General features: G+C 54.2%; 6 protein-coding genes across 6 annotated transcripts; 1 reads left to right on the top strand and 5 right to left on the bottom strand.

Annotated features, from left to right (window-relative positions):
* Positions 1 to 461: 461 nt before the first annotated feature.
* CCOS01_15247 (uncharacterized protein) lies at positions 462 to 854 on the bottom strand (the record flags this gene model as incomplete). The annotated part of the gene is made up of 2 exons (XM_060463389.1): positions 462 to 658; positions 746 to 854. 2 exons carry the CDS (start codon positions 852 to 854, stop codon positions 462 to 464), a joined length of 306 nt encoding a protein of 101 aa, XP_060305992.1.
* Positions 855 to 1,196: 342 nt separating this feature from the next.
* CCOS01_15246 (uncharacterized protein) lies at positions 1,197 to 1,838 on the bottom strand (the record flags this gene model as incomplete). The annotated part of the gene is made up of 1 exon (XM_060463388.1): positions 1,197 to 1,838. A coding segment is annotated over one exon (642 nt), but the record flags the coding sequence as incomplete, so codon positions are not given.
* Positions 1,839 to 2,446: 608 nt separating this feature from the next.
* Positions 2,447 to 3,277, bottom strand: CCOS01_15245 (uncharacterized protein; the record flags this gene model as incomplete). Its single annotated transcript, XM_060463387.1, has 1 exon — positions 2,447 to 3,277. One exon carries the CDS (start codon positions 3,275 to 3,277, stop codon positions 2,447 to 2,449), a length of 831 nt encoding a protein of 276 aa, XP_060305990.1.
* A 2,096-nt stretch (positions 3,278 to 5,373) lies between these two features.
* On the bottom strand, positions 5,374 to 5,628 carry CCOS01_15244 (uncharacterized protein; the record flags this gene model as incomplete). The annotated part of the gene is made up of 1 exon (XM_060463386.1): positions 5,374 to 5,628. The coding sequence occupies one exon, from the start codon at positions 5,626 to 5,628 to the stop codon at positions 5,374 to 5,376; it is 255 nt and encodes an 84-aa protein (XP_060305989.1).
* Positions 5,629 to 7,013: 1,385 nt separating this feature from the next.
* On the top strand, positions 7,014 to 7,310 carry CCOS01_15243 (uncharacterized protein; the record flags this gene model as incomplete). Its single annotated transcript, XM_060463385.1, has 1 exon — positions 7,014 to 7,310. A coding segment is annotated over one exon (297 nt), but the record flags the coding sequence as incomplete, so codon positions are not given.
* Positions 7,311 to 8,518: 1,208 nt separating this feature from the next.
* Positions 8,519 to 8,863, bottom strand: CCOS01_15242 (uncharacterized protein; the record flags this gene model as incomplete). Its single annotated transcript, XM_060463384.1, has 1 exon — positions 8,519 to 8,863. The coding sequence occupies one exon, from the start codon at positions 8,861 to 8,863 to the stop codon at positions 8,519 to 8,521; it is 345 nt and encodes a 114-aa protein (XP_060305987.1).
* Positions 8,864 to 13,262: the final 4,399 nt, after the last annotated feature.

The following is a 13,262-nucleotide window of genomic DNA, read 5'->3' as shown; positions in this document are numbered from 1 at the left end:
GTGTGTCTGAAGACCGGATGGATAGACCGGATGAATCATTTCAAACGGCGGCAGGCAAAAGACACACACCCCCCTCTTCGTGGTCTCGTCGCTTCCAGTTTCCAGTCCTATCATTTCCTGCATAGTACCGTGTTGGGATTCGAACATTTGGTTCTGGAGGATACTTGGCGCATCTGCATCGTGGAAATGGCAAAGGGGATGGATGCCCAGCAAACAGGCCGGTCGCCGACGAAGCCGTAACAGTACAGTGGTCAAGGGCCCCCCCGGGCGACCCTCGTCAAAGACTTTCACAAGCCAAGCCCAATGGTGGTGCCATTTCCATCTTGCCTTTTGATCTGCCAATCTTAAAAAATCTGGCAGCTCAGATCTCCCGTCGGGTCTTTCGGTGCTGCTCGCAGTGCCTTATGTCAGCGCGGGATGACGGTGGCCTCGGCCCTCGAAAAAGGGACGCGCTCGGGCCCCTATGCGCACCACGTGTCTCCACGTTCGGGCCCCGAGGGAACAGTTCTGTCGCCCGTCCAGCGGATTTCTGGCAGGGCAATTGCGGGAGGTTGTCTTCTCCGTCGGTTCCTCTGGGGGGGGCCCTGGGGCTTATCTCCTTTGGGTTCGCCGTCTCCAGTCGGACGGGATTCGTCCGTCCGCGCGCTCACGCCCTGTGCTGATGACAGTCTTCCATTTTTTTTTTGGCCTCGGTGACTCGCATTCGCTGTCGCGGCCGCGTTGCGCACCCCTCCCCCCAGCATACCGTAATTGTGTACGCGGGATGCCACACCGTACACACCTTTTTCTTCGCAGGCTGGTGGCTGATGTCGGCTTCGTATCGTCGTAATCGTTTTTTTGGCGTCGTCTTCCATTTTTTTCTGCCTCTTGGATTTTCCCAAAGTCCCAGCTGCGCCATGCTTGCCTCGCAATCGTTTTTCTTTTCGGTTCCAATTGAATATCCATCAGACCAGTCCCAATCAGATCATCGTCGCCGTTCATCGTTCACCAGCGGCGTTCATCCGTAAAACTCGGATGGAAAATGAAACATCGTGACATTTGACTCGTCGGCGACTATCCGTAACATCCTCGGTGACATTCCTTTGTGCAAGTCGCTTCGGGTGCGACGGCGGGGGGGCGAATGTGATGAATAATTCGAATCGCTGGCGTCGGCTTTTTCGCTGTTTGCTCTTCACCTGCACCATTAAACCACGGGCTTAACCTCCAGGCAGCCTAATTATTAATTCCGTCTCTTTGCGGTCAAAAAAAAAAAAGGGACTGTACGGCGGTAGGGGAGTTAAAACACACCGCCAAAACCCGAATGCCATGAGGAAACCCCTCGTGATTCGTCCACGATACGGCGGCGTTAGTGAACCACGGAAATCTGTGAGACGGTGACTGTCCTGAGAGATGACTAGACGGAAGGCAGGGGGGCGTGTCGTTAAAATGTCGGGGCGCGGAAATCGGTCGTCGTCGTGGAATTTGCTTTGTAACCCCCGTTCGTTCGTGGCAGGCTGGCAGGCAGCACCAAGCGCAGCTGCGCAAGGCAGGCAGCTCGGCTTCGAAGGGTGAGGTAAGCGAGTGAGCGAGCGAGGGGTTGGCGGGCGGGCACCTGAGCAGCTGTTGGAAAGACCGGAGGTTGAGCGACGCCGATCTGCCGAGATCGCAGGGCGCATCCACCAATCCTCTTCGGGTACCTGGGCGAAGATGGTAGGCGTACCTATGCAAGTACTCCGTAGGTTATAGGCATAGGCATAGGCATAGGCCAAAAAAAAAAAAGCCGATTTTTGTGAGGTGCGCGGTTTGGAGTCGTCGTAACGCGCAGCGGCGCATTGTAACGGGCAGGTCTTTGCTGAATCATGTGGTCTGCCTAAATGACTCGGTCAGCGCGCAAGTTTCATCCAACACTCCTACTTTTCGCCCCGAGATGAGGCGAATGAAGAAGCAATGATGATGCAATCGTGACTTACCTTTTTTGTTGTGTTGCTCCAAGTCCTCAAGCCAGTTATTCACAGTATTGCAGAGGACAGGGGGTTTGATTTGACTGATTTTTCAATTGATTGTTTGATGCTTCGCTTTTGAATAGGGCACTGTTTGACCCCCTAAGCGGCTATCTATCTGGTTTCTGTAACACATTGTGCTGGTACCACTCAACCGCGGACTGGAGCCCGGGAGCGGAAAGACAGCTGAAGAAAAGAAAAAAAAGTCCCGATTCCATTATCCATCAGGGTCCTCCAAATAGGCACCCCATGCTTTCTCATTGCGCATATAGGAAAAATAAGATGAGAGAGAAGAGTTGAGAAGACATTGCTGTCGTTTTGTAATCCAAATAATTCGTGACCCATGCCGTTGTAGTTTGGTATCGGTGACAAATGATAAACGCCGTAATATATGCAAACGCTCGCTGATGTAAAAAGCCAAAGAAGAGATCATGTTACAAGGTAGTGCGTGATACTCGAGTGTAGACTTAGTACACTGAGATGGCAGACACGAGCCTTGCTGGGTTGCGGGCCGGCAGGTAGTATCCTTCCGAGTAGAAGGTACCGTCGCCCTGTTGTGATTGTTGTTGAGAGATCTCTTCCTTGGCCTCCTTCTCATTGAAGGTGAGCACTGCGTTTGGCGGTGACGGGGGCATCGACTCGTCATCTGAGATGTCAGAGTCGTGCTCGTGCTCGAGCTCTGGTGGTGAGCTGGAGCTGGAGTGGGATGGTGTGCGGACGAGCTCGAGCTGTGCGTAGTCCTCCTCGAGGTCGTCCTCCTCGAGGTCGTCCTCCTCCATGTCGTAGTCTTCCGAGACCTCGATGGTGGATGTTCTCGGGGAAGCGGGAGCGGCGGAGGGCATGCGGCGAAGGGAGACGGTGTCGGCCATCTCGATGTCGTCCTCCTCGTAGTCGTCATCAGAGGAGACGGAAGAGTCGTCCGAGTCGGAGGAGTCATCCTCGTAGAGGTCCTCCGAGTCCTCGGCGATGGAGTCGGCCCATTGGATGTGACGGTCCTTGGTGGCAGCGGGAGCGGACTCGGTCTTGGTGGCACCGCGGACGGACTGGTTGAACCAGCTCTCTTGTTCCCGCTCGGCGTCGGCGAGCTCAAGCATCAGGGAGTCGAGGAGGTTTGCGTGGCCGACGAGGAGGCGGAGGTCGTGGTCGGCGCGGGCAGCCTCGGAGGAGAGCTTGGCCCGGGCCTTGTGGGCGAGGTAGTAAGTCTGGGTGATGCTCATCTTCTTCTTCTGGACGGCAAGGCGGAGAGGTTGTTGTGTGTGAGGAGCAGTGAAGGTGGAAGTTGTGGTAGTTGTCGACATTTTGTATGACTGTGCACCAACGGTGACTGATATGTCGCGATTTTGGCTGGTATGACTCAAAGCGAGATCGGGGGGTGCAAGATGCAGTGGGGCAGGGATGCCTGGGCTAGTTGGCTTGGTCTGTGATGATGCTTTGGTAATCTGGTTATTTTGGAGTATACCAGATGAGGCGGCGAGATGAGATGGTAAAGAGGCAAGGTCGATAATGGTTATATAATAGGTCAGGTTGGAAGATGTTTCTTCTTGAGAGGAGTTAGTATCGATCTTGTGTCTTGGGTCTGTTGAAGCTGAGGCTGGATGATGGGATTTCTCTAGATCTGGTTGGGAAGGGGAAACACATTTCTTTTAACTCAGGTTGCTCCGCTGTGCTGGCTGACCTGGACTTGTCGGGCTCGGAGAGAAGAAAAGTGAGGGAGGAGCGGTGACAAGGGGAGGGGTGTGAGAGCGAAGGGTGTGCAGGTGCAGGGGGTGGATGACCCATCGGGGGTGTGAGAGGGTGGGGTGGGGGTGTGGGCGGGAGTTTTGCGCGATTGCGAGGTGCGAAGTGCGAACCTTCCTAAGCAGAAAAAATTATGAAAGCGATGAGTCTTTCGCTGTGCCTGCAGAAAGTGGGGGCTTCTCTAAGCTCCGCACCACGGTAGCCGTTCCTCCATCGTGGACTTTGGGCGGCGTTTGTCATCAGCAAGGCCGAGGGTGCTTCCCGAGCCTCCGCCAGCTGGGCATTTGTCGCTGCGGGCTGCGGGTGGTGTTCGGACTTTTGGAGCTTACCTACGCTGCCGCCGGTCGGTACGGCGTAAGTGTACGGTTGCCCGTCGCTAGCAAACCCAAGACGCTAATCCGGTTGTCGTCGTCGTCGTACCTAGTCGTGGTCGACCTTACCACGCTACCAAAGGGCGCCCAGAAGAACCAAAGTCCTGCCTACTGCGTAGACTCGCTGCGAGGTTCTCGAGGGTCTGACGCACTCGGCGGAAACAACACGACGACTCATCGCGGACTGAGTACGTACCCCGAAGATCCGTAACCTTCTGCCCGTACTCCGTACCTTGCTACCTACCTTATTGCAGCTTGGGTACGGAGCATCGCTGCTTATTCGTCAGGTCGCTAGGTACCTCGCGTCCTGATGGGATAAGCGTCCACGTTTGTCAGCCTGTGCTCGCTTTTCTCTGTAATCAATCAATCCACGTCTTCCATCAGAATCGGCCACTAGACTTCTCCAGCAAAGCACGCACTCCCGCTAGTCTCGTCTCATCTCATCCCCTCTCCTCGTTCTTACCATACTCCGTAGTGACTTTGTATTCATCATCACCAAAACGGAGACAGGAATTAGGCATAACTCCCATAACTCCGCACCGACCAGCAGTTGGATTAATCACCAACCTTACTCTGCCACCCACCGCTGCCCCGGCGTCTACGCCCTTTCACCCTGTCCGTCAGGCGCGTCATCTCTTCATCGCTAGCTAGCTCCGTCTCGTCTGCCTCAATTTCCAATCTGACACGCCGTATCATCGTGAACACACACGCAGGTTATGCTTATGGTTCGCTTGCTGGCCTTGGCTCTCGGCCGCAGTCGCACGCACGCCTTACCAATTACCATAACCCCGGCTGCCTACCTTACAACCATAATTACACACTCTCTCTCAGAAAAAAGGGATGATGGCTCATTTCCTATACTCTGTAACTCGCACCATGCGCGCAATCTGCGACAAGCTGAGGCCAGCAAGCGAGAATAGAAAAAAAAGGGAACGGGCCTCATAATGTCAATAGCGGGATTCCAGCTCACTCACGACGGGGGTATGTTTTGCTTAACCCCGTCCCAAGGTGCCATCCCAAGAATTTCCAATTCCCCTTGATTGTCACAATTGCCAAATGTAATACCCCAGGGCCAAGGCTGAAGGGGGTCCTGATCTGATGTCGCTCCCGTTCACCCCCTTTGGGATAATGACAGTTCACAGTACTCCGTACCCCCGGCATTCTGTACTCCCCGTAACGGATCACCTGGGGTGCGAGAATGGACAAAGATGGGAAGCCTAAAAGTACTGCGCCGAGAGCCGTTGCTACCTCAACACCTCACCCTCACCCCGGTCGATCGCCAGGCCTTACAGTTTACGGCGCCGAGACAAGGGAATACAGTACGGCCGCGAATTGTGCGAATGCGCACGGGGGTAAAGCACAGCGCAGCACAGCACAGCTTGGTACGAATACCCTGGCCGCTGCTGCTGCTGCTGCTGCTGCTGCTGCTGCTGCTGCTGCTGCTGCACCGCCTCCTCCGCCGTCGGCTCCGTCCACGTCCTCCTGCGAGTGCGAGCAGTGCGAGCTTGCGAACCGGGGGGCAGACGACGGGGGATAGACATCTGCGGAGAGATTAGATGCTGGCCAGCTGACTGCCTTCGCGGACACGCACCAATCACAGGCCCTTGCGAGCTGAGGCGCTACGCAGAGAGAGTATGTACGAAAGTACGAATCCCATCTGTACGGATACACGGAGTAGATCCGTACGGATTTACGAATGGCCCCGAGCCACACACTCGTTTTGTAGGGCTGAGCCTTGACGCGCGAGAGAGGGAGAGAGAGAGAGAGCAACGTAGCAGGAGTCTCATCGCCCTTCCTGTTACACGTATTACATTACGGTATCCTTACACTTACTTTCCTCTTACTCGGCCGGGTTAGGCATAACGCCCTTCGCTCTCGGCATAACTCTTGCTTAAACATTCCTGTCCGTACCTTACACAAAGTACCTTGCGGTCGGTGCCTGGAGTCCACGTCTTGGGGAGACGCGGGCAGCCCAGCCACAGGACCCGGAAAGGCCCATGATGAGTCGGAGCCTGAAAGCAAGGTACGGTGCTCTAACTTCACAGCCCGGACCATCGTGAAGAACTATTGCCCCGGGCGACGGGGTTCATTCGAACGGGGGCCACCGCAGCAGACTTTGGACGAAAAGCCTGATCGGCCGGGCTTGAAACTTTTTTTTGTCTAGATACCCAAATTGCCCAATAGAGTCCAAAACGCTTGATCAATTTTGCTCATCGGGCTCGAATTGATCTGTTTCGATCTACAGAATGGAAATATCAGTCAAGTATCAGGAACAAGTATTTGCGCGTCGCCGACTTTGTTCCTGTTTCCACGGGGGACCATGGCCCAGCAAAAATGAGGGAGGGAAAAAGCAAGGACGGTGACGATGACGATGATGACCCGGGAATCACGAAGCCCGCACCGCCCGGGGGACATCTCTGAAAGGTGTCAAGTGATGAAACCATAGGGAGAAACCCACCGCGCCGAAGCTTCCCTCCGACTTTGCCCATACAGAAAAGACAAAGGGCCGCCTTCTGGGCATTAGACGCGCCCGAGAAAGATTGGGGGGGGGACGCGTCGGAGACGTTTCGGCACCGTGAATCGGGGCACGGAGCGAATGTCAAAGTGAAGGGGGCAGACAACTCTAAAAGATTACGCTCACACTTTGACAGCGAACAGCCACAGGTTGACGGTGCAAATCAGGTATTATGGCTCATCTTTGGTCATCGACTCACCAGTCATCCGGGCAGATCTGAATGTCCTGGGGGCACGACGCGAATGGCAGGGTTTGGCGGTCTTCAAGCCACAAAACGCAATGCTTACACACCCCTCCTCTCTCTCTCTCTCTCTCTCTCTCTCTCTCGTTCCCGGGTACCCATAGCGGTCGGTCGGTCGAAATCGCCGTGCTCCGCTCCGCTTTGAGTCGAGATGACCCATCGACTCTAGGTACTCTACTCCGTCCTGCCAGTGGCTCCGTCCCAAGTCTGCCATTCAGTCTGCCTACATACGACTACCTGTCTGCAACCAGTCTGCGCCTATACGCCAATACGTGGACGCGGGGGAGACGAGGATGTGGTCTGTCCAGGTCAGATCAGAACCCACGGCATCATCGAGAGCGTGGCTTGCTGCATGCGTGCCCCGTAACCTTTTTCCATCACCACCACCACAGTACTTCTTCTCTTTCGCTTTCGCCGTTCAAGTTCCAACCCGTGAGATTGGTTCATCCAATCGCGAGGCCGTTTGACAGAGACGCAACCCCTCGATTGGGCCTGCCCTACGTAGCTACCCTCAGTCTCGCGTGAGATGGGACCATCGGTTCTAGGGTTACACACGCGTACATGAAGCCCGGGCCAAACTTCGCGAGGAGCTCTCACAAGTTACCCAGCAAGCGGAGGGGGGTGGGATCAAGACAGCTCGCCCGAAAACTTCCCTTTTGCGTGGCGCGCGTGATCGTCGACTTGTCGACATTCTTCCGGCTTCGAATCCCAGTGTTGCGGGATTTGGGGGCCGGCTGTGCCTGGCGGAAAGCTTCCAAGCTTACTCCGTGGTACGGAGTACCTGACCTACAGGCTACCGTACCAAACCCCACGATCTGCACAAAATCCCGGATTGGGGACGAGTACGGCGGAATACGGGCGTCTACGGCTACACGGCCTTGTGTAACGAAATCCTTCGTAAACTCGCGTGGGCCGTACCGTAACCCGTAGCGATTCCTAATGCTTTTCGCAGACGGGTCGAAAAGCATTGACTGTTCTATTCCGGTGTCTACCGGTATTCAATCTCTCCTACCTTTAATCCTCCCGACTCCCTCCGTTGGGAACGGGGGAAACAATAAAGACGTGGGGGGGGTTTCCCAGAAAAAACGGTCCCGTGTCGTCCGAAGATAAGTGAGCGGAAGAGAGCTTTGACGATGAATCCGGATTTAATGCGGAGGATAACGGGAGAAAGACAGAGTGAGAGGGGGAGGGGAGTTCGGCATCTTTGAAAAGCGGCCGTCTGATGAAGCGTGACTGTTTTCTGTTCTGGACTTCTCCAAGACCCTTGAGTTCCATACTTTCGAGCCCTTCCGAACTACCCGCACGGTTCACTTGTTGCCGTGGCCCCGACGGCCGGACGGACGGCCACCTAGATCGGCGAGTAGAGGAGCACGTTGGACCCCGCCAAACCAAAACTCTCTCACACGTGAGAGAGAGAGAGAGAGAGAGATGTGCAACCGGGGAGTCTACAGATAGGTAGAACAGGTAAAAGAGTCATCAGTAATCAGTGAAACCCGTGAACGGGATCCAACCCACGCCCACACCCACTCCTCACTCCCACGCTCTCGCGTCATTGAGATTGGACTGAAAATGCCGAATAGAGCTAAAAGCTTCTTTCACTCTGTAGTCCCATGATTCCCAATCCCAACTCCGCGGTAATGGCCAAGTGGTCTATGCTCTCTCTCCTGCTTCATAATCACCTACACACTCCCATCCTCTTATTCCCACACCGCGGGATGACGAGATCAGGGGTCTTTTGTGCGTATACTCCATACAAATCATCAGACTGCCCCCCAATACTCACAAGTCCGCTCCGTTCATGTGTCAGCGTCGTGGAATCGCCGAAGAAGCGAGAACTGAGAACTGCAGCCCTGCAAGCGGGGAGGGCTTGGTTCGGATAGGCCTCGGATGAGATAATCCACAATGTGACAAATGGATGGAAGTCTTTTGAACAGGCTGATGGAGATTCGGGGGAATCTGAGGCCAGCTTACTTTGCCTACAGCAGCAGCAGCAGCAGCAGCAGCAGCAGCAGCAATTCATCGCATTTGGATATCGCCAATTTGCACTGCATCTCCATTGGTAAGCCTCTTGCAGAATACAACACAGCACAGCGCAGCGCAGCGCATCATCGTCACCGCCGTACGCAATGGAACGTAGCAGCCAACTCGCCGTTTCCCTAGCTGCAGGGTTGGATTACCTACCAGATAGGGCTGGGTGCGATGCGGAAGAGAATCCGTACCTATGTACCACACATCGTACTCCATACCCGTAAGAGAGCGAGGGTATGCAAAAAGCTCGGACTCGCTCGCGGAATGCGGCCGGGGTGTCTGCGTCGATTTTTGCTGTGCAGCACTCGATACCGATTCCGCACCCGCTGACATGCATCCTCCGTCCGAATGTGTCCAATAACTGGCGCCGCGAGCCGTCAAGTCACCAATCAGGGAACACGGCGGATAGTACTTTCATAATCCCCAAGTTGCGCACGGAGATGTCCTGTGAGACGTGAGGCGGTGCTTGCTTACTTTACCCAAGGTACTCTACCGCATTGCATCTCACAAGGCTGTTATGCTCACGGCTCGTGGCTTGTGCCACCGCAGCCATATCGTACCATTGGTCAAAGGGACGCACATACCGGATGACTCTTTGGCATGTATGTATGTACTACCGAGGCATGTTCTACGCTCCCGCTTCCGCGTGTGTGCCACGCGACGCGGACGAGGCTTTGTGGCTCTGCAGTCTTTTGCCTATACGGCTGCTGGACGTGCTTCGAACTGCGGCGGCGCTAACGAGCCTCCCAAGCCTCCGCGGCCTGCCCCGGTGCAGATTTGAATACCCGTGGACGTGGACAAAATCGGTTCGGCGATGTGCGGCCGGAATGTCGCCGTGATGGGGGGTTTCCAGTTGGGACAAGGCCCCGGGTACCGTACGGGGGTGTGGCTTGCGAGAGTTTTCTTGTCTTTCTTTCTCGGTTTGCACCGAAGACGCCCTGCAGTTTACAGAATTCCTATGTGGCATTGCTGCACGATGTCGTCGTTCATGGCTGGGGGTTCAACTCGATCCGACGTTTCGGGGTTATCTTCTCAGGGTACGGACTTGCATTGGATTATTCGTACGTCTGTCGGGGTTAATCGACAATGGAAGTTCGATACTGGTGCTGACTCACTGGTTAATATCTATATGCACGACAATCCAGAAATAGGGCGCCCTTTCGAATGCCCCTTGCGGAGGAACTGCACCTCCACGGAAATAAGAACGAGATATGTCCAGAAGAAGGGGGTTAGAGGCTCTCAAACTCTTCAAACGCAACACCCCTGTCACATCGCGGCCTTCTCGCGGCCTTCTAGCGTCCTTCCATTTGGCGGAGTCCCACTGCATATGGACCGTGCGCGGAATCATATAACCTTCTAGCGTGCTTCTAGCGTGGAAGACAGGGGTTCTGCGGTCCTGCGCTCCTGATTTTCACATTTGCGGAGCCTCGCTTGCCGTCTCGGTGTTCCATTGCTCCTGTCATTCAGCCTGACGGACCACGGTGCCATCGTGTGAGAGGTTGTGGGCTGCCAGGGCTGATGTGCGACAGGGCTCATGGCTGTCAATTGTCGGAGCCTCCAGGCACACACATCGCCACGGCGTCCAACCAGAGCCACGCGACGAAGTTTTTCATTCTTTCGTCCGCTGGGATCTGGGTTACGCGGGATCGAACTAGTGGATCAATCACAGAAAACCTCACACCAAGTGGACTTCAGGTATCCAAGAGGCTAGGATGGAGAAAATTTTCTTGCCCTCTTTCCCTCTTCACAGGCATTTTCCACGTATTCTTGACGTCAACTAGACCCGGTCCGCTTTCCATCGGGCAGGCGTCAGTAGCTTACATTGGTGACTGATTGTGGATCTGTTGGTCACGGTGGATATTGACTAGGGGGGAAATTTTCTACCCTTTTTTTTTTCTGCCCTTTTTTTCTGTTCCCATCTCGAACATGCTGCAAGTGATTCTTCTCGTTGCCAGTTGGTTCGCGATTTTCGCCCAATCGTGTGGGGCTCGCGGTCTAGACTCTCTGCTTGCTGGAAAATCGCTTCAGCCACACGCCCACGTGGAGATTCATGAGAATTGCTAAGCATGTGGATCTGAGCAAAGGGGGGGGTGTGGACGTAAACTTCCATCCATGGGACGGGAATGGATGACTGATGAGAGAAAAGAGCGGACGCCGGACGGGATTCAATGCAGGGCCCGTGGTCTTTTCTCGGCAATGAGGTTTTGCTGCGAGCTTGTGAACATTCAGGACGGTGGGCCGGAGATATGCTCCCTCTCACCAAGCCCGGCGCCGATGAAACTGCCGTGACTCTAGGTCCTAGTCCAAGTCCATGCGGCTCTGATTTTAGTTCAGAGACGGATGATGTGACGAACGTTTGTTGTTCCCAAACTGCCGTGGTTCATGAAGCGTTCCCGAACCCACCCCAGCCATTTTGACTCGTCTGAACTGCGTTTCAACGCCGGGGAGCGATCCCGCTGTCGGACGTCGCTGCGGAATGGTTGCTGTTCTTCATCGGTTTCGAGATCGCCGGGGGCCGCCACGGGACGGACGGGGGGTCCACATTTGATGCAAGGGATGGAAGCTGTATGACCTCAAAGTTGTCTGCCATCTAAAGAAAATATTCTTGACCAAGCCCACCGGTCTCAGATTCACGTCCTGAGGTGGTGTACAGAAGAGATGTCTATCCCGAGACGTCTCTCGCGGCCGGCCGGATAGATTTCGACCTTTGGCTTGGCTGAGCTTTCAGCTGAGCCTCAGCTGCCAGGGCCTATGGTTTGAGTTTGAGTATGGGGAATGTGGGTTGGGTGCTGATTCGGGGCTGCTCCGCGAACCTGGACCAGGACCATGTCGGGTATCATGTTTTCTTTTTCTAGATATATGAGACGTCTTGCTTCAGAGCGCCCCATGTCCTTGCACCTAATCTGGCTCCAGGGCTGCGGTTAAATGTCCAAGAGAAGAAAAAAATGACAAAGGAGTAATGCAGAGGTCCATCGAAAGCGTGGAATTAACATTCAAAGAAGAGAAGAAAGAAAGAAAGTAAACAAACTGCAGCCTCGCAAACATTCCTCTTCATCACGAAGCTGGTCTCTTGATAGGTCAAGCACCCGAACAGTAGCCCGGCTCCCCGGTCTCTCCCTCTCTCTCTCCCTGCGGTGTACCCGTTGCTTATTTTGGTACACGAGGCTAGCCGACTTTTGTCTCGTGTTCTGGTTCAGTGGTTCCTGGTTGTCGGGAACACTACTGCTTTTGTGCTTTTGTGTGTAAAGTCTCATCCCCAAGCCCGTGCCTGTGCATCTCGGCCGATGGCCATTGTGAAGGTAGGTCCGGGATTTCTATTGCAGAGCCGGCGAAGCGTCGGTTATCGCTAGGAGATGATAGGTGTGGAAGTGAGATATGATCCTCGGTTTACCGGCAGTGGTGTATGCCTCCTTGAATCGGCGGTCAAGTAGCCAGCAAAATCGTCATTTGCCTCTTATAACGATGTCAGCTAGACTGTACCATATATGGCCATTATCAAAGCAGCTGCTGTGTTTGTGATATGAAGACCTCATTGATCATGCATTTTAAGTGATTGCTGATGCTTTGTGGCAAGCAATAGAATCCGTGAGCACGAAGGCATCACCGAACCTGGGATAGCTTTAGATCCAAAAGGCTTGGTAATGTGCAACGGTAACAGGTCATTTCGTCAAAGGCCATTTTCATGAGATATGGGAATCGGAAAATTGGTGTGTTTCCGAGATACCAAACGGCTGCTTGCCCCCTCAAGATGACGATGATAAAAGCAAGAACGATCGGGCCTCTGCTCCGCGTTCATTCTCATGCTTCACGCCAGATCAGCTGAGATAGAGACCATTATCCAATGATGCTCAAGGGCCTTGTTATCTTGCCTTGAGTGACAAAGCATAGTTGGTCTTGAGGACCTTACAATAGAGACCGTCCAGAATGTAAGATCATCATGCTCGCATCATCCATCACGGCATCGTCATTTCTGTGCCCGTTCGTATTCGTGAGCACAGAGTGAGGAACCCCTGGCCGATCCCCTGCTCCATCAGGAAACTAGAAACTGTACGCCTCGGCAGGTACGAACCAAATCCTACCGTACCCATTTAGTCTTTCTTCTAGCTCGTACATCGTGATGCTCGTGGCAGACATCTCCTGCACCAAGGGGGACTGAAGGCAGTCTTGGCCGAGAGGGACAGCTGGCTAGGTTACGGCGATGTTGAAAGGTGGTGTTGGTTGGAAACTGGCCGCCGCCGTCGTGACGTTGTTGGTTTCGAGTGGGACTCCGAAGACTTAGAGTGTAGAGCTGTATCTTCACCAAATTCTCTGGCTCAGAGCGCCCCACAACCGACAACTTAGTCCAGATAATTCCTGACCATAGAAATTTCGTTTCAAATCAATATGTTAAA

The sequence above is a fragment of the Colletotrichum costaricense genome (genome assembly GCF_030867565.1).
Source record: "Colletotrichum costaricense strain IMI 309622 chromosome Unknown Scaffold_23.1, whole genome shotgun sequence".
NCBI lineage: Eukaryota > Fungi > Ascomycota > Sordariomycetes > Glomerellales > Glomerellaceae > Colletotrichum > Colletotrichum costaricense.
The sequence above is the reverse complement of the archived record's forward strand: the minus strand, read 5'-3'. Positions and strand labels throughout refer to the sequence as shown.